This window comes from Talpa occidentalis, unplaced genomic scaffold, assembly GCF_014898055.3.
Source record: "Talpa occidentalis isolate TD23 unplaced genomic scaffold, MPIMG_talOcc4v2.1, whole genome shotgun sequence".
Taxonomy (NCBI): domain Eukaryota; kingdom Metazoa; phylum Chordata; class Mammalia; order Eulipotyphla; family Talpidae; genus Talpa; species Talpa occidentalis.
In genome coordinates this window covers 65,648,599-65,670,448 of record NW_026555331.1, presented here as the reverse complement: position 1 = coordinate 65,670,448, position 21,850 = coordinate 65,648,599, and the positions used below count along the sequence as shown (strand labels likewise).

The 21,850-nt window shown below is 36.8% G+C and overlaps 1 protein-coding gene across 1 annotated transcript in view; it reads left to right on the top strand.

Moving 5' to 3' along the window:
* Positions 1-2,420: 2,420 nt before the first annotated feature.
* The window catches only part of LOC119249825 (lipoxygenase homology domain-containing protein 1-like), a 133,703-nt gene continuing 114,273 nt past the window's right edge, over positions 2,421-21,850 (top strand). Inside the window, exon 1 of the mRNA XM_054691912.1 lies at positions 2,421-2,495. Coding sequence (XP_054547887.1) covers positions 2,421-2,495 — 75 coding nt within the window. The remainder of the gene's footprint in view (positions 2,496-21,850) is intronic.

Sequence of the window (21,850 nt, the reverse complement as noted above, 5' to 3'; positions counted from 1 at the left end):
AAGTGCAGCCAAATTTGAGAATACCAGTGCTAGCATAGACTGTAAATCAGGTAAACTGGGTTGGCAACTTCTCTTTCCATACGCTCAATGTATGACCTTGAAGATGTTATTTATTTTCCTCTGGCCAGCATCATTTTCATATATAGAAAGGAGGCAATGGTATTTGTTCTTTCTAAATTCCAGGATAGTCTGATGACAAAAAGAGAAAAAAATATATGTGTGCATTTTTTAAAAATCAACTACTGGGAACAAAACAAGTGCGTATAGTAAGAAAAGAATTTTTCAATGTGCATAATTTATAACATCTGCTCATTTTTTCTTTGCATTTCATTTAGGTTGAAATAAGAAACGTTGGGAAGATATATAAGATAAGGATAGGACATGATGGAACGAGCAAGCAACCTGAGTGGAACTTACAGAGGGTAATTTTTTTATTTGTACTTAATAATTACTCTATGATAAAAATAATCAGGTTTCCTAAAGCAATGTGAAAGATTATATATTTTTCTAATTGTTACATGATGTGAACAAAATTTTTCTGCCCGTAACACTCAACTTTTATGGTTATATTTGCAATCTGTGTTCACAAGAGATCTAAGGAATATAGTAAATTATAAGGATAAAAAATGAGTTGTTATTTGTTCATCATTAAATGAACACTGAGGTGGTTCATCTTCTTCAAGGCTTTTTTTAATAAATGTATTTCATAAACTCACTTGTGAGCTCTTTTTCTATACACATAATAATAATAATAATAATAATACAATAATATCAATAGCAACAATAAGTAGTCATTATATTCCAACTGCCTTACAAACACTATCATTTATCTGTTGCCTAACAGGAATTCTTGGATTAATATTCCTGTTTTATGCATGAGAAACTGAAGATTATTCAAGTTAAATAACTTGGTTAGGGTCACTTAATAAATGATCACTTAATAAATGGACTTGAAGGACAAAGTCTTAAGCATTATTGTTGAGCCTTCAGTTTTTCTTCAAAATTAGCAATTAAATTCTTGGAAGTCAGAGATTTATGTACAGAAGGTTATTATTGTGGAGCCAGATAACATGATTTGAATTCTAGAACATCTCTGTTTTCTAATTTTAAGTATGACATTGGTCATTGATTCATTTATATTACCTGATATGCTATTTTAAAATATTTGAAGTTTATCACTGATAGAATCTAGAATATTTATCTTTTTTTTTTCATTAAAAATGGCATCTTTCTGCGCTTTTTATTATTGTGTCTTTGATTGTATAATGAAAATCAATGAGACTAAGTTAACTTTATGGGAAAGTTTATTCCTCTGTTTCTTAGCACATAAATAATATAATGAAAACTGTTATTCTTAAAGCATAGGAGCAGGTAATTGAGCAAATAGCATTTCCTGAACACCAAATATATGCCCTGCATTGTGCTAAATGCTGCAGAGATGGGAAGGAAATCATATGTTAAGCTTTAAATTTTTTTTTCTACTCAGAAACATTGAAAGACTTCACAGGAGTGACCAAAAAAATCACTGTTTAGGAAGAAGATACAATATGCATAGAATCTGTAAAGTTTAATAGAATTACAAATTATGTACATTTGAATTACTGGGAAAGATAAGTCAGAACATTTAGCAAGAGATTTAACAATGAGTTAAATTGATGTAGAATTGCTAATATGAAATGTTTTCTCATGGACCTTTGCGTAAGAAGAGAGTTCAGGGATATAGCAGTATCATGATAGAGTGAATCTTCAATAGGATGGAGAAACATCCCCAAGCAGAGGTATTCAAAGAAAAGAATATTCAGTTCACAGAACCAAGAAAGACAGCTTCCCTCCTCTCATTGGTGATAAAAGTTTCTGTGAAATGCAAACTGGTTAGAATATTAGTCTATTTAACAAATGAATAATTAGAACTGTAATTAAACCACTAAAGTAATGTAAAATAAGGGAATTTTCTTAGAGTTTACTTTTTTCTGTTTTATTTTAAATTAATTTTAAATTCATAAAAAATTGCAAGAGTGGAATAAGATCTTTGATCTCATCCAGATTCCCAGTTGTGTTTTTCTTTCAAAAGATTAGCATTTATTTCAATGATGGGATTATAATTTTCACACTTATTTATACTTTAACTTTCAAAACTACTAAAAGTAATTTAATTTTTAATTAAAAAAAAATAGTCCAGATGAATGTAGAAACTAGAGAAGCTACCACAATCCTGTTGCTATGGAAGTGTCAGTGTGCTAGGAGAAAAAGGATGTCCTGAACAAACTCCAGAAATAGGTTTTATGAGCCCCACCCCCATTCCAGATCAAAGGTATCCAAGACACCAAGAACTACAAATGACATAATGTATCATCACTAAAGGGAGGATTGCTGGGTCCTGAGGGTGGAGTTAAACAGCCAGGTTTGGTATAAAACTAGACATGTGGGCCTTGGGGTTCTCTCAGTTTTTTGCCAGTTCTCAGCGTGCTATTGGAGATTCCAGCTCAGTGGAACTGGTAGGACACATTCGTGAATTTATCTCCCTCTCTTTCTCCCTAAGTTATTCATTTCTTCATTTTTTCTTCTTCTGTAAATAAGCCCTTTATTAATCTTTTTGTATGTGCCTGCAGTTGAATATGAGGATCCACAGTCAGGCCACCCATTTCATATTGGGGTTGCCCTGTAACAAGTGGTTAAGACCCCTTCCCTTGAGAACTAACGCAAAAGTAAATGGACCATTTTTTTTTAACATTTTCTTTTATTTATATTTATTTTTTATATCATTGTTCATTTTGTATAATGTTTTATCTCTCTCCTCGGGTGTAATCCCCATAAAATTCCCACCATCAAATCACCCATGAATTGTCACCATACTCTCTTGAGCTCTGCCTGTCCCTGTTTTGATCCCTGTTCTTACCCCTCCCTTGCTGTATGTCTCAGATTTATAGTTTTCCTAATAGTTTTGTCTTTTTTTTCTTACCCCTTGTTTGGTTCCCTTATGGTCTTCCTATAAGTAAAACCATTGGATAGTTTTCTTTATCCTTCTGACTTATTTCACTGAGCATAATCCCTTCCAGCTCCATCTGTGTTGCTGGAAATGGTATGAGTTTATCTTTTTTGATTGCTGAATAGTATTCCATTTGTATATAGCATCTTCTTGATCCAGTCATGTGTTTTTAGGTATTTAGGTTGTTTTCATATTTGCCTATTGTAAATCATACTTAAATAAACATAGGAGTGCAGGTTTCCTTTGGAATTAATGTTTTTGTATCCTTTGGGTAACAACTCTAGAAATGGAATTGCTGGGTCATAGTGTAGATCCATTTTTAATAATTTGAGAGTCCTCTACATAGTTTTCCATAGTGATTGATCCAGTTCGTATTCCCACTAGCAATGTAAGAGGGTTCCTTTTTCTCCAGATTCTCACCAGCATTTGTATTCATATTTTTTTTTTTTTTTTTTAAAGAGGCATGTGTTTTTATTTATTTATTCGTTTTTTTTTTTTTTTTTTTGTTTATACATGCACTGGGTACAGTCAGAAGCGCGGGAGGGTGAGAGAATTCACCAGAGCCAGAGCGGGGAGCAGAGCAGGCAGAAGGACCGAAGCACACCGCTGAGGGGAGCAGCGGGCGGCAGGAGAGGTCTGCGCACCATGTGGGACCCTCCTCCAGTGGCCGGGGAGCAGCCGGGGAACGAACCGGCGCCTCAGAGGCTGCGGGCAGCTTCGCAACCCAGCGCTCAACCGCTGCGCCACTGGGGAGGCCCCTCATATTTTTTTTTTAATGTGGGTCATTCTTATCGATGTGAGGTAGTATCTCATTGTGCTTTTGATTTCCATTTCCCTGATTGTAAGTGATGTTGAAACATTTTTTCATATGCCTGTTAGCCAGCTGCATTTCCTCTTTGGAGAAGTGTCTTTTTAGCTCTTCTATCCAGTTTTTGACTGGATTATTTATTTTCTTTTTGTTGAGTTGTAGATATTTGATATAAGTCCCTTGTTAGTTGTATGAAGTACAAATATTTTTTTCTAATCTGTAGGGTGTCACTTTGTTTTGGTTACTATCTCTTTTGCTCTACAGAAGCTTTTTAGTGTCACTATTTAGAGGATAGTGTCACTATTTTTGTGTCCTTTGGGTAGATCCCTAGTAGTGGAATTGTGGGATTGTAGGGTAGCTCCATTTTTAGTAGACTGAGGAACCTCCAGACAGCTTTCCACAGTGGTTAGACCAGTTTGCACTCACACCAGCAATGTAGGAGAGTCCTTTTTCACCACATCCTCACCAACATTTGTTGTTGCTTGTTTGTTTGATATGTGACATTCTTACTGGTGTAAGGTAGCATCTCAGTGTGGTTTTGATCTGCATTACCTGATTTTAAGGGATGTTGAACATTTTTTTCATATGCCTGTTGGCCATTTGCATTTCCTCTTTGGAGAAATGTCCTTTAAGTTCTTCTGCCCTTTTCCTGACTGGATTGTTTATTTAGTTTTTTGTTGAGCCGTATGAGTTCTTTGTATATCTTTGTGATCAGTCCCTTATCCATTGGATGGAGTGCAAAGATTTTTTCCCCAATCAGTGGGGTGCCTCTCTGTTTTGGTTAATGTCTCTTTTGCTGTGCAGAAGCTTTTCAGTTTGATGTAATCCCAGGTGTTTATCTTTCCTTGACTTTCTTTGCTTTGGGTGATGAGTCTTTAAAGATGGTACTGATGTGTATGTCTTGTAGTGTTTTACCTATATTTTCTTCTATATATTTTATGGTTTCAGGTCTTATGTCCAGTTCTTTTATCCATTTTGAGTTGATTTTTGTGCACAGTGAGAGGTCGTGGTCTAGTTTCATTGCATGTAGAGTTCCAGTTTTCCCAGCACCATTTATTAAACAAACTATCCATGTTCCATTGCATATTCTTTGCTGATTTGTCAAAGATTAGTTGTTCATATAAGTGTGGCTTTATTTCTGGGCTTTCTATTCAGTTCCATTAGTCTGTGTGTCTGTTTTTGTTTCAGTACCAAACTGTTTTAATTATTATGGCTTTGTAGCATAGTTTGAAGTTTTGAAGTGTGATACCTCCTTTCTCTGTTGTTTTCATCATCAGTAGGGCTTTGGCTATTCATGGTTTTTTTTGTGGTTCCGTATGGATTCCATCAGTATTTATTCTATTTCTTTGAAGAATGTCATTGGGATTTTTATTGGAATAGCATTGAATCTGTATATTGCTTTTGGGAGGATGGCCATTTTAATAATGTTGATTCTTCCAATCCATGAACAGGGGATGTCTTTCCATTTCTTTGTGTTTTCTTCAATTTCTTTGAACAGTGTTTTATAATTTTCTTTGTATAGATCTTTCACCTCTTTTGTTAGGTTTATTCCCAAGTATTTGATTTTTTTTGGCTTCAATTATAAAAGGGATAGTTTTCTTGATTTCTTCTTCTTCCAATTGATTGTTTGTATATAGGACAGCTACTGATTTTTGTATGTTGATTTTGTATCCTGCTACTTTACTGAACTGGTTGATTATTTTGAGTAGTTTTTATGTGGGGATTTAGGGTTTTCTATGTATATTATCATATCGCCTGTAAATATTGACAGTTTTACTTCTTCTTTCCCTATTTGGATTCTCTTGTCTTATTGCCTTGGCTAAGACCTCCAAGAGTACCTCCAGTATCTTCACCATTGAAGAGCAGTGGTGAATAGGACATCTTTGTCTTGTTCCTGATCTTAAAGGAAAGGCCTTCAGCTTTTTGCCATTGAGAATAATGTTGGCAGTGGGTTTGTCATATATGGCTTTCATCATGTTAAGGTATGTTCCTTCTATCCCGAGAATTTCAAGGGCCTTCATCATAAATGGATGTTGGACTTTGTTGAATGCTTTCTTAGCATCTATTGATATGATCATATGGTTTTTATTTTTCTTTTTGTTGATATGTTGGATTACACTTAATAGATTTTCATATGTTGAACCATCCTTGCGCCCCTGGGATGAATCCCACTTGATCGTGGTGTACTAACCCTTTGATGCATTGTTGGATTCTGTTGGCAAGTGTTTTGTTGAGGATTTTTGACTAGCTAATATGTTAATTCTTGCTTTTGAGCTCTCCAGGCCTATGGAGAGTTCTGGGAGAGGTGAAACAATGTGAGATCCAAAGGAACCACTTTGACCTATAAATAGGAAGTTAAATGTTGACACTGCAATGATATATCAAAGAAAAAATAATGAACTTCTTATAGGTCTGGCCTTCACCAGTGATACAAAATTATAATAAACTGCAGTGATACAAAATTTTAATAAACTGTGCCTTCTGTTTTCATAGCAAACATATGAAATCGAGATGGCAATTAAAGGTCCAACTGCATGTTCAAGCGCTAATAGCAGTAGGTTACTATCAAGCAGGATACATATGTAGCCTAGAGGAACTGGGAGTGCTTTGTGGAAAAGAATTTTAGAGGAGAGAGATTTGAGTAAAGGCCAAGCAAGGAAAGGATAGTGAATGGAAAGTTATTTAGAAATTGCTTATTTCAGTTTTTAATACTTCACATGAATTATCATGAAATATGTATAATTACATATGGGAAATGATTTACTCTCTGATGAGAAGGTAAATGTCTATTTGCAAAGTAAAACTGATTTCTTTGTATTTGAGTGGTCTTTAAATAGCCTGGAATTTTTCAGACACAAGTTGCTTGACCTTGTTCAGGTAGAATATAAATATATTGATTTAGAGATCTTTCATCACCATGTCTTGCATTCCTACTCAAGCATGTAGAAAAAATTCTGTGCATAGGATTACCATCTTCTTTTTTAATATTTATTTTAATTTTTGAGATTACAGTTTTTGTGTTCCATATTTTCCACTCACCTGCTACCACAACTATGTAGCATCTTCTGTTTGATAATTAAACTCCAGCCATTTGCTCTCTTTTGATATTTCACAATTGTGATGGAAATTTATCTAGACACAAAATAAAAGTTTTATTCATCTTTATGCACTTCTCAGTGGTACAGTTTAGTAATTTCTATGTCTTCTATAGATTCCTCCATATCAATGTTTAACTTTTTTATTAGAACTTTTCTTTTTTCTTACATGGACTAGTAGAATTCTAGTCAAATTAACTCTAGATCTTTCAGGAAAAGTAAGGACCATGTAATTTTAATTTTATATATTAATGTGTTTGAATGAGATTGAGGGAACAACAGACCTTTCCTTTTTGAACTTTGTGCTAAAATAAATAATAATCCAGATGTACAAAGGTTTAAAATTGAACTCATATTCAAAGTATCCCATCATGTACTGCCGAAGCACCTACTCTGTGGAAGTATTTCAGTTAAAAGTTTGAGCATGCCATCTTGACTAAAATGTCATTCTTGTCTTCAAAGTGTACATTCTACAATTTACCTAACTATAAACCAGACTGTGGGTTGTTAGTTCTCCTGAGAGTTTTAATTTTTATCTGTCATATCTCAGTGGAAATCCCTTTATCACTACATCTGTCTTTCAAAATATTTACTAAAGAGCTAATTTGATTTCTTCCCTTTTCTCAAGTGCTGAGCAGAAAGGTCGCGTAACCTGACTGAGGTGTTTGAACTTCAGTATTGCATTCTGTTGTGTTAATGCAGACATCATAAACACTATTATATGTCTGTTTCTGTCTGTTATTTTTTACTTGGTTGAATACTACTTGGTTGAACTTTCTTTAAGTAATTCAGAAATTTTATGTTTCTGAGAGTGAGTTTTTAAGGTAATATTTTCTAATGAAACAACTAATATTTACTGCTATAAATAAGAGGGAGCTCAGTGAATGAACTCTAGTTTCTATTGAGTTCAACCTAAATGGTTTTTATTCATTGAGGAACTTAAAACAAATGCTGAAGATTTGTATGCTAAAGGCACTGCTTTTCCTTAAGCACTTAATTTGTTTTTTAAGGGAAAATGTGTATATGTTTCAATGAAAAAATATCTTTGGAAACTCAGCCTTTTTCTTTTTCCACATCTATCTCAACATAAGGTTTGACTTTGAAGTTTAATATCAGTGCTTTTTTTTTCCTCACCCATACTGGCTTTTTTATAGTGCTCACATTTGGCATCTTTATATCAGAACTAAAGCACTAGTCATGACTTTGAATCTTTTTTGTATAGATGAAAAGTATACTCGATGATGCCTGCTCTGAAAGACAAAAGGAAATGCCATTTTAAAAAAGAGAATGGTAGTTTTATAATGATCAAAGGCTCTTTTTGTGAACTGAGAAAATGTGAAAGTCTGCCATTGATTTTTTTCTCCATAAATAATATGAACTGTTTACAGTCACTAATTTCTTATAATGAACAATGAAAGCACTGATAGGATAACATTGATTGGGGAAAATAGTGCATTCTGACAAGATGCAAGATGTTGAAATTATTCTTATTGTCCCAAGTTAAATGGGTGAAACCATGCTTTTTTTGGTTTACATTTAGATTTTTAGCAAGGAATAGCTACTCCATTTCATGATATTCTGGCAGTTGGGATTATCAGTCTAGTGGTAAATTTTTATATCATTCAGTGTTTAAAAAGTATTATTCTTAATCATATTTTAGCTACCACTTTGGAGGCCTGACTTGCTATTTAGCCACATTAATGCACATTAGTTGGTTATGTTATCCAACATCCAAAATACTGTTATAAAATACTAATCCAAGTCATTGAATTTATTTTAGGTAAAAGATAGCTTGGGCCCAAAATAAATTGGCTATGGCTGGAAAGAGCCTTAGTAATTAACCATGAAAATTTAAAAAAAAGATAGGGATATATTTTAGCAAATATTATTATACTAAATGAATAATTTTGTTTGAATCATAAGTTTTGTATTGTTCTCTAGAATGGGCTTTTTCAAATTGAGGTTAAAAGTTAGATTTGAAATCAAAGTTCTTGAAAATGTTTAATTTCAAAGAAGTCATGTAATTAGCTTTTCTTGGAGATTTCCCAATTGTAAAGTAGAGCTCATCAATACTGCCCATATCTCACAAACTGTAACTATAAGCTGAAAATTTAAATAAAACTTAATGAGAACTTTTGATAACCCCACCAACATGTTCCTCCTTTAGTGTTATTTATATGAATAGATTATTGCCTTCTACCTAGTCATCCAAACAACAACTCTACAAATTTTCCTGGATTGTTTTATTTCCTCAGCCTCTAAAATCTACTCCCTCAGAAATCCATTGTTAATTCATTTGCTGAAACATATATTGATTTTGTATTTTCCTCCATCTTACTATAATTACTTTATTCCACACTGCCATACTTTTTCTTCTTTTTACTGCAAGTCTACTAAAATAGCCTTTCAGCTATTTATTTATTCTTCACTCTCCTCAATTCCTGATTTCCAAAGAGCAGCCAGTATGATCTTTTAAAAACATCAGTCAGGTTGTTTTCTTACTCCTGTTTATTCTGGTCCCTGCCCACCTCTTTGACCATCTTTTTTTCATCTTTTTATTTTTTTTCAGAGTGTTTGTAACTTTTTACTTTTTAAATTCAGGTAACTTTGCTTACAAAATTGCTTTTTTTATAGGTAGAAGATCTCCCCACTCAGGTGTTACCAGACCTTATTACCACCCAAGCATTCATAGTTATGCACCATCATAGTCCACTGAGCTCCCACTCTTTGTTTTCACCCTTTTCTCTGCCCTCCCTCTCTGGTAGCCTTACTTCTACAGTAAGATTTCTAGGATTTGTTGTTAGTTTGGCTGTATTTGACCTTTTGTTTTGCTTATCTATGTTCTATGTATAAGTGGTGCCATCCCATATTTGTCTTTCTCCTTATTTATTTCACTCAGCATTATCCTTTCCAGTGCCTTCCATGTTTTTGCAAATGTCAAGTTTATGTTTTTAAAGAATAGAGTAATATTCCATTCCTGATCTTCCTGATCCACTCATCTGTTATGAGGCCCTTAGATTGTTTCCATAGCTTGACTATTGTAAATAGTGCTGCAGTGAACATAAGAGTGCATATTTCTCTTCAAATTAGTGTTTTTTTTTTTTTTTTCATTCTTTGGGCAGGTACCTAGAATATGAATTATTTGGTCATATTGTATATCTATTTTTCGTATTTTGAGAAACATCCATACTTTTTTTCCATAGGGGGCTGAACCAGTCTACAGTCCCATCAACAGCATAAGAATCTTTTTACTCCACATGCTGTCCAACACTTGTGAGCAACACTTGTTGCTAATTTAAAAAAAAAAGCTCAAGCCACAAAGCCCTCTCTTGCTTCAGAGTGACATTTGTTGCAATCTAAAGTAATTCCCTGGTTTTTCTCAGTCACTTCAGATAACACATCATTTATTGTGTATTTCTTATATGTATACTGCCTTTCCACTAGAAACTGAGCTACATGAGAATAGGAAATTTTTGTTATTCAAACGTTATAACCCCAACTCCTTGTATGGTACCTACTGTTAGTAGATACTGGATATTTGTGGAATGAATTAATAAAATACATTTTGTAATAGGGACTTCTCCAAAGAAGACATACAAATGATCAATAGACACATGAAAAAATGTTCATCACTTATTGTCACAGAAATACAAATCAAAACCACAATGAGATACCAACTCACACTTGTGAGAATGGTCTACATCAAGAAGACCAGAACTAATAAATGTTACTGAGAATGTGGAGATAAAGGAACACTACTAAATTGTTAGTGGGAATATAGAGATTTTTCAAAAGACCACAGATGGATCTGCCATATGACCCAGGAATTCTATCTGAAGAATACAAAAAAACATTAATTTGAAAGCAAACTTGCACTCCTATGTTCATTGTAGCATTGTTTAAAATAGCCAAGATATGGAAACAGCCTAAATACCCCCAAAAAGATGAATAGATCAAAAAAGTGTAGTACACACACACACAAACACGCACACAGGAATAAATTACTCAACTATAAAAAAATAAGATAAACTCTTGACATTTGCAACAACATGGATGGATATTAATATCACTTGAAGGGATATTAAGTGAAATCTGTCAGAAGAAGAAAGATAACAGATGGTGCCGCATATATGTGGAATAAAGAAAAAACAAACGAAAGGATCAGATAAGCCAAATGAAAAGACTAATACTTGAAAGCTCACCGTGAAATGGGTGCAACGAGAGGGAGTTGGAGAGAGGGGGCGGGATGAGAACAAAGATGGGAGGGGGTAAAAGTGTCTGTGGTGGTGGACTATGGGTACTTTGGTAGTGGGTGTACTATGGTATCAATGCCTGAAAGAGGGATCCTACACATCTATAATGGAAACAATGGTATAAACCAATATTAGCACAGTGACTCAATAAAAATATAAAAAAATATAAAAAATACATTTTGTTTACTTGACAAATATTTATACTTTTATCAGTGAAAAATGGAGGGAAATCATCACACTTGCATGGGAATATGCTTGTATGCCTGAACCTTGGTGTGTGTAAAGGGCAAATAAAGAAACAGAGTGTAGGGTAAATGGTTTTCAGGCTTTTCTGCCCTCCTACCATTAGGTTTGCTCTACCTGATGGGGCACCTCATTTGTTACATTGCTATAAGTTGTGTTGTTTACTTCTGTGGGCCACCAATGCAGCATTGAGATATCCCCCAAGAGAAGCAGAGGCAGGAGAGAGAACAGGAGAGAGAAGGGGAGAAAGAGGGCCAGAGAACCCAGAGTGAAGACTTACCCAGGGCTTGGAGGCCTGCTAGCCTAGTGTTGTGTGCAAAAATTTTTTCCCAGTAGGTGGGGTTTCTCTTTGTTTTGGTTATTGTCTCTTCTGCTGTGCAGAAGCTCTTTAATTTAATGTAGTCCCAGCTGTTTATCTTTGCCTTCACTATCACTGCTTTGGGTGATGCGTCTGTAAAGATGTCTTTGAGGTGCATGTCATGTAGTGTTTCGCCTATATTTCCTTCTATGTATTTTATGGTTTCAGGTCTTGTGTCTAGTTCTTCAATCCATTTTGAGTTGGTTTTTGTACATGGTGTGAGGTAGTGCTCTAGCTTCATTCTTTTGCATGTAGCGACCCAGTTTTCCCAGCACCATTTATTGAACAAACTTTCTTTACTGCAGTGTATATTCTTTGCTCCTTTGTCAAAGATTAGTTGACCATAAATCTGTGGGTTTATTTCTGGATTTTCTATTTGAGTCCATTGTTCTGTATGTCTGTTCTTGGTCCAATACCATGCAGTTTTGATGATTATGGCTTTGTAGTATAGTTTGAAATCTGGGAGAGTGATGCCTCCATTTCCTTCTTTTTTTTTCAGGAGGGTTTTGGCTATTTGAGGTTTTTGGTGGCTCCATATGAATTTCGTCAATATTTTTCTATTTCTTTAAAGAATGACATTGAAATTTTAATTGGAATAGCATTGAATTGGAATAGCATTTAATTGAATAGCATTGGAATAGTACATTGCTTTTGGTAGGATGGCCATTTTGATAATGTTAATTCTTCTGATCCATGAGCAGGGTAGGTCTTTCTATTTCTTTGTGTCTACATCTATTTCTTTTAACAGTGTTTTATAGTTTTCTTTGTATAGGTCCTTTACTTCTTTTGTTAGGTTTATTCCCAAGTATTTGATTTTTTTGTTTCAATAATAAAAGGAATGGTTTTCTTGATTTCTTCTTCAGATTTATTGTTTGTGTATAGGAAGGCTACTGATTTCTGTGTGTTGATTTTGTATCCTGCCACTTTACTAAACTGATTGATGAGTTTAATTAGTTTTTCTGTGGAGTTTTTGGGGTTCTCTATGTATATTATCATATTGTCAGCGAATAGTGATAGTTTGACTTCTTCCTTGCCTATTTGTATTCCTTGCATGTCTTTCTCTTGTCTTATTGCTCTGGCTAGGCCTTCCAGTGTTATGTTGAAAAGCAGTGGTGAGGGCCTCCCCTGGTGGCGCAGCGGTTGAGCGCTGGGCTGCGAGGCTGCCAGCAGCCTCTGCAGTGCCAGTTCATTCCCCAGCTGCCAGGGAGGGTCCCACAAAAAAAAAAAAAAAAAAAGAAAAGAAAGAAAGAAAAGCAGTGGTGAGAGTGGAAATCCTTGTCTTGTTCCAGATCTTAATGGGAATGCTTTCAGCTTTTCACCGTTGAGAATGATATTGGCTGTGGGCTTGTCATATATGGCCTTTATGATGTTGAGGTATGTTCCTCGTATCCTGAGAATTTCAAGGGCCTTTATCATAAATGGGTGTTGTACTTTGTTGAATGCTTTCTCAGCATCTATGGATATTATTATATGGTTTTTATATTTCTTTTTGTTGATGTGTTGGATTACATTACTTGATTTTCAGATGTTGAACCATCCTTGTGTCCCTGGAATAGAAATCCTACTTGGTCGTGGTAAATTATCTTATGGATGCATTGTTGGATTCTGTTGACAAGGATTTTGTTGAGGATTTTTGCGTCAATGTTCATTAGGGAATTTGGCCTGTAATTTTCTTTTTTTGTGCTGTCTTTGTTTGGTTTTGGTATTAGTGTAATGTTGGCTTTGTAGAACGTATTTGGTAGTATTCCTTCTTTTTCAATTTTTTGAAAGAGTTTGTATAGGATAGGCACTAAATCACTGCTGAACATTTGGTAGAATTCATTTGTGAAGCCTACTGGGCCTGGGCTTTTGTTTTTGGGGAATGCTTTGATTACTGCCTCAATTTGGCTGCTTGTAATTGGTCTATTTAGTCACTCTATTTTTTCTTTGTCCAGGTTTGGATGATTATATCATTCTAGGAATTTGTCCATCTCTTCTTGATTGTTGAATTTATTTGCATATAAGTGTTCATAGTAATCTCTGATTATTCTTTTGATTTCTACTGAGTCTGTTGTGATTTCTTCTTTTTCATTCTTAATACTATTTATATGTGTTTTCTCCCATTTTTTCTTTGTGAGCCTGGCTAGAGATTTTTCGAATTTTTTTTTTTTTTCAAAGAACCAACTTTTGGTTTCATTGATCTTTTGGATTTTTTTTTTTTAATTTCCAATTCATTAATTTCTGCTTTGATTTTTATTATTTCCTTTCTTCTACTGGCTTTAGGGTTTTTTGTTGTTCTTTTTCTAGTTCTTTGCGATGTGAGATTAGGTTGTTTCTTTGATTTCTTTCTTGTTGATGTGAGCCCGTATTGCTATATATTTTCCTCTTATTACTGCTTTTGCTGCATCCCATACATTCTGGAAAGTGATGTCCTCCTTGTCGTTCAACTCAAACTGTTTTTTAATTTCTTCTTTGATCTTCTCATTAGTCCAGTGGTCTTCCAGTAGTGTGGATTTCAATCTCCATGAAGTGGGAGGGTTCCTTGTTTTCTACTCATGATTTATTTCTAACTTGATGCCTTTATGATCAGAGAAGATGGTTGGAATGATTTTGATTTTCATGTATCTGTTGATGTTTGTCTTGTGGCCCAGTAAGTGATCGATTCTGGAGAATGATCTATGAGCACTTGAGAAAAATGTGTACTTGGATTTTTTTGGGTACAGTGTCCTGTGGATGTTAAGTCCATGAGTTCTATGTCTTTATTTAGAGCTCTTGTGTCTTTGTTTATTTTTTGTCTCATTGATCTGTCCATTGGTGAGAGTGGGATGTTGAAGTCTCCTACTGTATGTGTATTTTCTTTAATATATATTTTTAGAGCTGATAATAATTGTCTAATATATTTTGGTGCTCCTTCATTTGGTGAATATATGTTGATGAGTGTTATGTCTTCCTGATGTATTGTACCCTTGATCATAATGTAGTGTCCATCTATATCTCTTTTTACCTTTTTTAATTTAAGTCTTTTTCATCTGATGTAAGCATGGCTGTTCCTGCTTTCTTTTTTGGTCCATTTGTTTATAGGATTTTTTTCCAACCTTTTACTTTGAATCTGTGTTTATCTTTTGTGGTTAAATGTGTTTCCTGGAGACAGCAGAAGATTGGATTTTGTTTTTTAACCAGCCTGCTACTCTGTGTCTTTTTATTGATGAGTTTAATCCATTTACGCTTAGAGTTAATATTGATATGTTGCCATCTGTATTTGCCATTTTGTTTGTCTTTTTTGTGATATTATTCCTTGCTTTATTCTATTCTTCTTGTTCATTCTTCTGTTGGTTTTGGCTTTAGGACTTCTTGTAGAATTTTTTGGAGTGGGGGTTTAGTTGTAATGAATTTCTAGAGTTTCTGTTTGTCTGAGAAGGTCCATATATTTTCTTCATAGAGGAAGGAGAGCTTTGCAGGGTGAAGTATTCTTGGTTGGCATTTGCTGTCTTGAAGTTTGCTGAATATGTTACTCCATTCTCTTCTTGCCTGTAATGTTTCTTTGGAGAAGTCTGAAGTTAATCCGATTGGTTTTCCCTTATAAGTTATCTGTTTCATCCCCCTTGCCGGTTTCATTATTTTTTCCTTATCTTGGATTTTTGCAAGCTCTACTATTAGGTGTCTTGCTGTAGTTTTCTTTTCATTGTGGTAATTGGGAGTTCTTCTCTTTTCTTTTATGTCTATATTCATCTCCTTTTTCATGCTTGGGAAACTTTCTTCAGTTATCTCCTTGAATAATTTTTCAGTTCCTTTGTCTCTCTCCTCACCTTCTGGAATGCCTACAACTCTTATATTTCCTCTCTTCATGGAGTCTGATAATTGTCTAAGAGTATCCTCATACTGCTTTCATTTGCACTTCTCTCTCCTTTTCTCTTTTGGCTCTTTTTATTAATGTATCTTCAATAGTACTGATCCATTCTTCCATTTCATCGATTGTTTTCATTGCTTTTCCCAGACTTCTTTATCTCCTCTAGTTTTCTTTTTATCTCCTGAGTTTCTTTTCTTTCCTTTCGTAAGGTCTCAATTTCATTCTTCAGTTCAGTGATTATTTGTCTCAAATCATTTTTTTTTCTTTTTTGTTTTCTTTCTGCTTTTTAATCATGATAATTATTAATTCTCTATCTGATAGGCTGAGAAGTTCCTCCATGTCATTGTTGAGTTCTGGTGACTGTATTTCTTTTTGTGGTATGTCCTCCTGCCAGCTTGCTTGGTTAGTATTTTTTTCTTCTCCCTGTTGTTTGCTTTCTAAGTAGTTCTATGTTTTGGGACGTTGTGCCACTGGTGTTGGCAGGCATCTCTTCGGAGTGCTCCTTTAGGGGTGTTGGAAACTGTTTACCAGACTGAGACCAGCCCTGGTAGGCCAAAACTCCACCAGGGTGTTGATGCTGTGTTGCTGCGCACTGTCCCTTACAGTTCCCTCCCTTTGTACTTAGTCAGTTCCAACAGCGAATCAGCTAGTTGGTGATTTTGTTCTGGTCATGAGGTGGCACCAGAGATCCATAATTGCTGACCTGTGCTTTTTCCCAGTGGTTCTCTGAGTAGCGGAGTGGGGGCAGAGGGGTGCACCTCAACACAGGGGCTCTTATTCAAGCTGGATGCAGTGTCTGCCCCGTGTTCACCAGGTGCTGTACCTACAGCTGTATGGATACCACGCCCTGAATTCTGCACTCTAGGTCACAGTTCCAGGGCTATCAGATCCAAAACGCTGTCACTCTGTGCAATGCCCACTGCTATGGCGTGTCTCACACCCCAGGTCCTGTGCCTGGCTCTGATTTCCAGGATGGGGTCTTGCCCCATGCCTTATTTCCCTCCTTACCCCCATTTGCATGGCCCACCATCTCTGAGCCTGAGGGTGTTTTTGGGATACCTGGTTTCCAACTATAGGTTGCTGGTGATTTTTTCTGGTTGCTAGGTGGAGCCAGGGATCTTTCCTAGTGTCCCTCCAGAACTGTTTTCTTTCCCATGGGCCGGGGGAACAGAGTGAGAGTGGAATGGAGCGCCTCAACTGCGTGGGGGTGCTGTTTTTGCCCTGTGCCCCACCATCATGGGGATCCTGCACCTCAAATTTCTTGCCCTGGATCTCAGTTCCAAAGCCCTCAGATCCAGGACGTGGGCTGTAGCCCAGTTCAGTGTCCGTAGAAATGGTGCCTTTTGCACCCTGCTCCCAAGTCCCCGCGCCTGGTTTCTGATTACTCAGTGAGGGACGTTCACCTCAATGAGGGCTCCCACGCATCTCCCCACAAGCCTAGGTCGCAGACATGGGGACCTGGGCAGCTGCGATCCACATATGCTTTTCAAGCGAGTAGCTTTTCTGCACAAGCTTGCCGGCTGGCCTTGGGCTATTTGTAAGTCTCCTCGGAGTCCTGGAGCCGTTCACTGACCTCTATGGCAATTCCTGCATGGTTCTCCACAGTTCCAGTTCACAGCATGTGGTGGCTGAAATAGTTCCTTTCCACTCACAGTCCCTCTTGATGTGTAGTTTGTTCTTGTTGGTGGTTTTAGTTTGTTTTTTTTTTTTCCCCTCCTTTCTGTTGGTCAGAGAGTGCCGACTTTGTGGATGGGGGAGGGTAGCAGGGTTCTGAGCTTTCCTCCCTTCTAGTCCTCTTTTATTGCAACTTTCCTCTTCAGGCAGTTTGCCAGAGTTGCCCATTTATCGTTGGTGCCCCAGTTCTCCTAGGGACCTGCCGCTTTTCCTCTCTATTAACTTTTTTTTTTATGGGAAGTCTTACTCACAGTGTTTCCTCGCCGCCATGTTGATCTCTCGCCATGTTCTTAAAATCGCCTGTGGGTGATGCCCTGCACATTGTTGAGTAAGGGTGAGTGCTGAGGAACTCATCCTTGGAGGACAGGTGGGGAATGTGGCTTGTGGTGGAGCCCACAGTTGAAGAGGTGACCCAAGAGAGGCCGCATGTGGAGTTTGTATCCACGGATCCCTGTCCCATGTGCTTGTACAATGGGTTTGCCTGAGTGCAGGGGTCTGTGTGTCACATTGGTGGCTATGAAAGCCGAGTGTTCAAGTGACCACTGACAGAAACCCTGAGGATTGGACGATTCTCCCCAAAGGCTACAAAATCACCAATCTAAGAGTAGAGCATCCTGGGGTTTGATACAATGTGTGGCTTGTGGCTGAGACCACAGCCAGAGAAGGCCAGGAAACCTGACAGCTCCTGGTGTGTGACAGCAGATGCCTGAATGGTTCCCTCTCTCCTATGAGCAGTGCCTCTGGCAGCAGACGTGATGGATCATCTGCTAATGCCAATAATCATCTTTTGCCACTAGGTTGATGCCCTGCCTGGACATTTTTGTGTTCTGTTGTATTATTTCATTATTTACTTGTATTTTCTTTTGTGGACCATGGCTGCATGTTTTGTTTTGTTTAATTTTATATTTTATAATTATTATTTTTTGGATTTTTATATTTTTTACATCCTTTTTCATTTTTGCACAATGTATGCATTTTCATCTTGGTTACAGTACCCATACAATTCCCACCACCCCTTCTTTTGATCCTACTCCCTCTTCCCCTCCCCCCCCATAGTGTGTACTGTTAAGGGAAGTTGTATATAGCTTGTGTGTAGAATGTATGGCAGAAAACCCTGAGGGGGTGGATTGTAGGGTAAATGGTTTTTAAGCTTTTTTGCCCTCCTGCCATTAGGATTGATGTGTCTAATGGGGCACCTGCATTTGTTACATTGTTATAAGTTGTACTGTTTACTTCTGTGGGCCATGGGTGCAGTATTAAGATATCTTTCAAGAGAAGCAGAGGCAGGAGAGAGAAAGGGGAGAAAGATCGCCAGCCCAGAGTGAAGACTTGCAAGGGGCTTGGAGGCCTTCTGGCCTGTTGTGTACCTGGTTGCTGCACTACATGTAAAAACTCAATAAAGGCCTGAGAAAGCCACCGAGGGATCCAAGACTCTCCTTTACCCATCTGGTCTGTTTGGATCATAGAAACCTGCTCAGAGGCCTTCCACCACACAGAACTTGTAATATTTTAGAAGTTTGACAGATTCAGAGATAGTTGTTTATTCAAGGTCAGTGCCCCTTCTAATTCTTGGTCTAGTGTTCGCTGCAAGTGTCTTGGCTGCTGCTACAACATGCACTACAAGTGACTTGGATAATTTGACTTAAATAGAATAGGAAACATCTTGAAACTTCTTGATTCCTCTGAGCATTTGAATAAAACTGGGTCTTAGGTTATTGTGGATTTATGATTATTTTAAACTACTATTTCTTCATTTGATATGAAATCCTACTTCAGATGAACTCCATGCAGTCCCAAAAATAGCTAAACTAGGTAAGAAATTACTTTTTGAAGTTTTAAAGCATTTTGTAAATATTTTTAGTCCTTTTCATCTTCAACTACTTCTTCACTTAAACATTCTAGAAAGAACCACAGAAAAGAAAGAGTAAGTTCTAAAATGTTGTAAGAAAAAGTAGTTTTTGAGGATTTTCTAGTTCAGTGAACAGCTGGAAGCATCAACTTCGTTTTCTCACAAATATCTAGTCAAGCATTTAATATCAAAAACCTCTAGCAGTTTATAGAAACATTCTAAAAGTTATGCCAGCTTCTTTGACCAAAGATAAATTCATGCATTTGATAGTCTCTCAGTCAATTGTAAATACCATAGGTGTTCCTCCTTGTACAGTCCTGTAAAAAAAAAAAAATAGGGTATTATCAAAAGGAACAGTGACAGAAAAAAGGTAACTTAGAGTCATATTTTGACTTGCTGTCTAATTTTTTTTTAAATAGAATGTTTTCTTTTTTTTTAAGATTTATTTATTTATTTATACAAGCACTGGGTACAGTCAGAAGCGTGGGAGGGTGAGAGAATTCACCAGAGCCAGAGTGGGGAGCAGAGAAGGCAGAAGGACCGAAGTACACTGCTGAGGGGAGCAGTGGGCGGCAGGAGAGGTCTGTGTGCCATGTGGGACCCTCCTCCCGTGGTCGGGGAGCAGCCGGGGATGGAACCGGCGCTGCAGGGGCTGCGGGCAGCTTCGCAACCCAGCGCTCAACCGCTTCACCACCGGGGAGGCCCCTTGGTGTCTAATTTGCAAGAACATTTAGAGTGTTCTCTGATAATACATTCAAACCTTATCCTAAAAGAAAATACATATGAGTGACATTAGTATTTGTTTCCTGTCTCTAGTACAAGATCTAGTATAATATTTTAAAGATTTTAAGTGCCCAAACTGTTGATCTGGATTGTGTATCATTTCTCCTTCAAGAAAAGCTAAAAAGATTAAGGTGTGTGTGTGTGTGTGTGTGTGTGTGTGTGTGTGTATGAAGAGCATTTCATAAAACAAAATAGAATATAAATCTAGATGTCAGAGATTAATGTTGGGTCAATATCAATTGCTTTTAATTCTAATAGATAGGTGAAAAAAAAAAAAGATGTAGAACTTGAGTCAGGCAGTCAGGCAAGAGAGGGCAGCTGGCAAACTTACTCCTGCATGATCCTGTATCCCCCAGCCATACTAAAGGCCCTTCCTCTGACCTGAATGGACCAGTTCCTTGTTCCATTGGGTGACCTGATGGCATTAAAGATATACATTAAGGCCAGGTATGGAAAGGGCTATAGGTTCATCTCTGGAGGAATAAATAGATAGTATAAATAAATAAATAAAAGAGATAAAATTATAGAGAGAAGTTAGGGTGGCAGTTTAGAGAAATGCCATCCTTTTTTATGTGTTCCTTCCAGATGTTACAGAGGATCAGAATGGGAGGGAACCAATTCCAAGACAGCATTCAAGGATGATACAGCTAGGAATCTAGTAGGCAAGACGTGATGGAGAGCTTTACCGAGGGAATGAGATGAGTGAAAGAGAGGGCTTAGAAGATAACTTTGGATTCCTGAAATCTTTGGAGTTCTCTTTATTTTGAAATTTGGAGTTTTACTCGTTGTTTATGCACCCCTTTACTAATAAACTAAAGACCCATGGGGACCAGGAGAGAGAAAATTGGAGAAGTTACTCAAGGTAGGTTTAGGGGAGGAGAGACAAAATAGGCCTTTATCTCTTATCCCAAATGGTACTAGTCAACTCATCCAAGTATATTAGGACTGAAAAATTTAGAATAGAATTATCTTTATGATAAAAAAAAGCCAAGCATGTGGGTGAAGTTTTTCATCTGCAGTATTAAAGAGGATGTTAGAGAATGAGGAGCCACAGTCTCAAATAATATTTAAGAATTCCAGTCTTCAATGGACTGTAGTGGACAAATATGGTTCCTTGGTGGTGGATGTGGTATGGTTACATACATCTGAGGAAACATGATCCTATATCTCTGCATCATGGACAGTGTTATAAGTAAGCCTGTGTTCCTCAATAAAAAAAAAAAATTAGATAAAGAAGCAATTGAAGACAGTCTGACTTTAAAAGACTTTGTTTCATGCCCTTTTTGTAATGGACATTGACTATTTATTTAGCTAAGGGATATGGTTACTTATATTTCTAATGTTGAATATATTTATTATTAAAAATAAGTTGTGATAAATTGTGCTGCTACTCCCACTACTCCACCAGCAGCAGCAATAAACACTTTTAATGTTTACACACTTTCAATGGTCACATTTCGTGTTTATGTCACAAAGTGGATAATTTTGTCCTAATTGAGGATATTAAGGTTCTTGAATCAATAATAAACAATATCATATAGCTGGCACTTTTTTTTTTAAAGATTTATTTGTTCATGCATACAAGAACTGGGGTACAGGCCAGATGCGCAGGAGGATGAGAGGATTCACCAGAGATAGAGGAGGGAACAGAACAGGCAGACTGACTGAAATACATTGCTGAGGGGAGCGGTGGGCAAGATAGGAGAGGTCTGCCACGCCATGTGGGATTCTTGCAGGCCAGGCGGGATCCAACCAGCATTGCAGAGACTGCAGACAGCTTCACAGAACTGCACTTAACCACCTGTGCCACCAGGGGAGGCCCCATATAGCCGGCACTTGGATTTGAAAAGAAGTATATGACTCCTATGCATATGCACCCTCTCTTACTGATAACTGGGCAAGTCAGATGTTCTAAAATGAATCACAGTATTCCTGGATATCACAAACCCACTCTTGTGAAAGTTCTGCTTTGGGA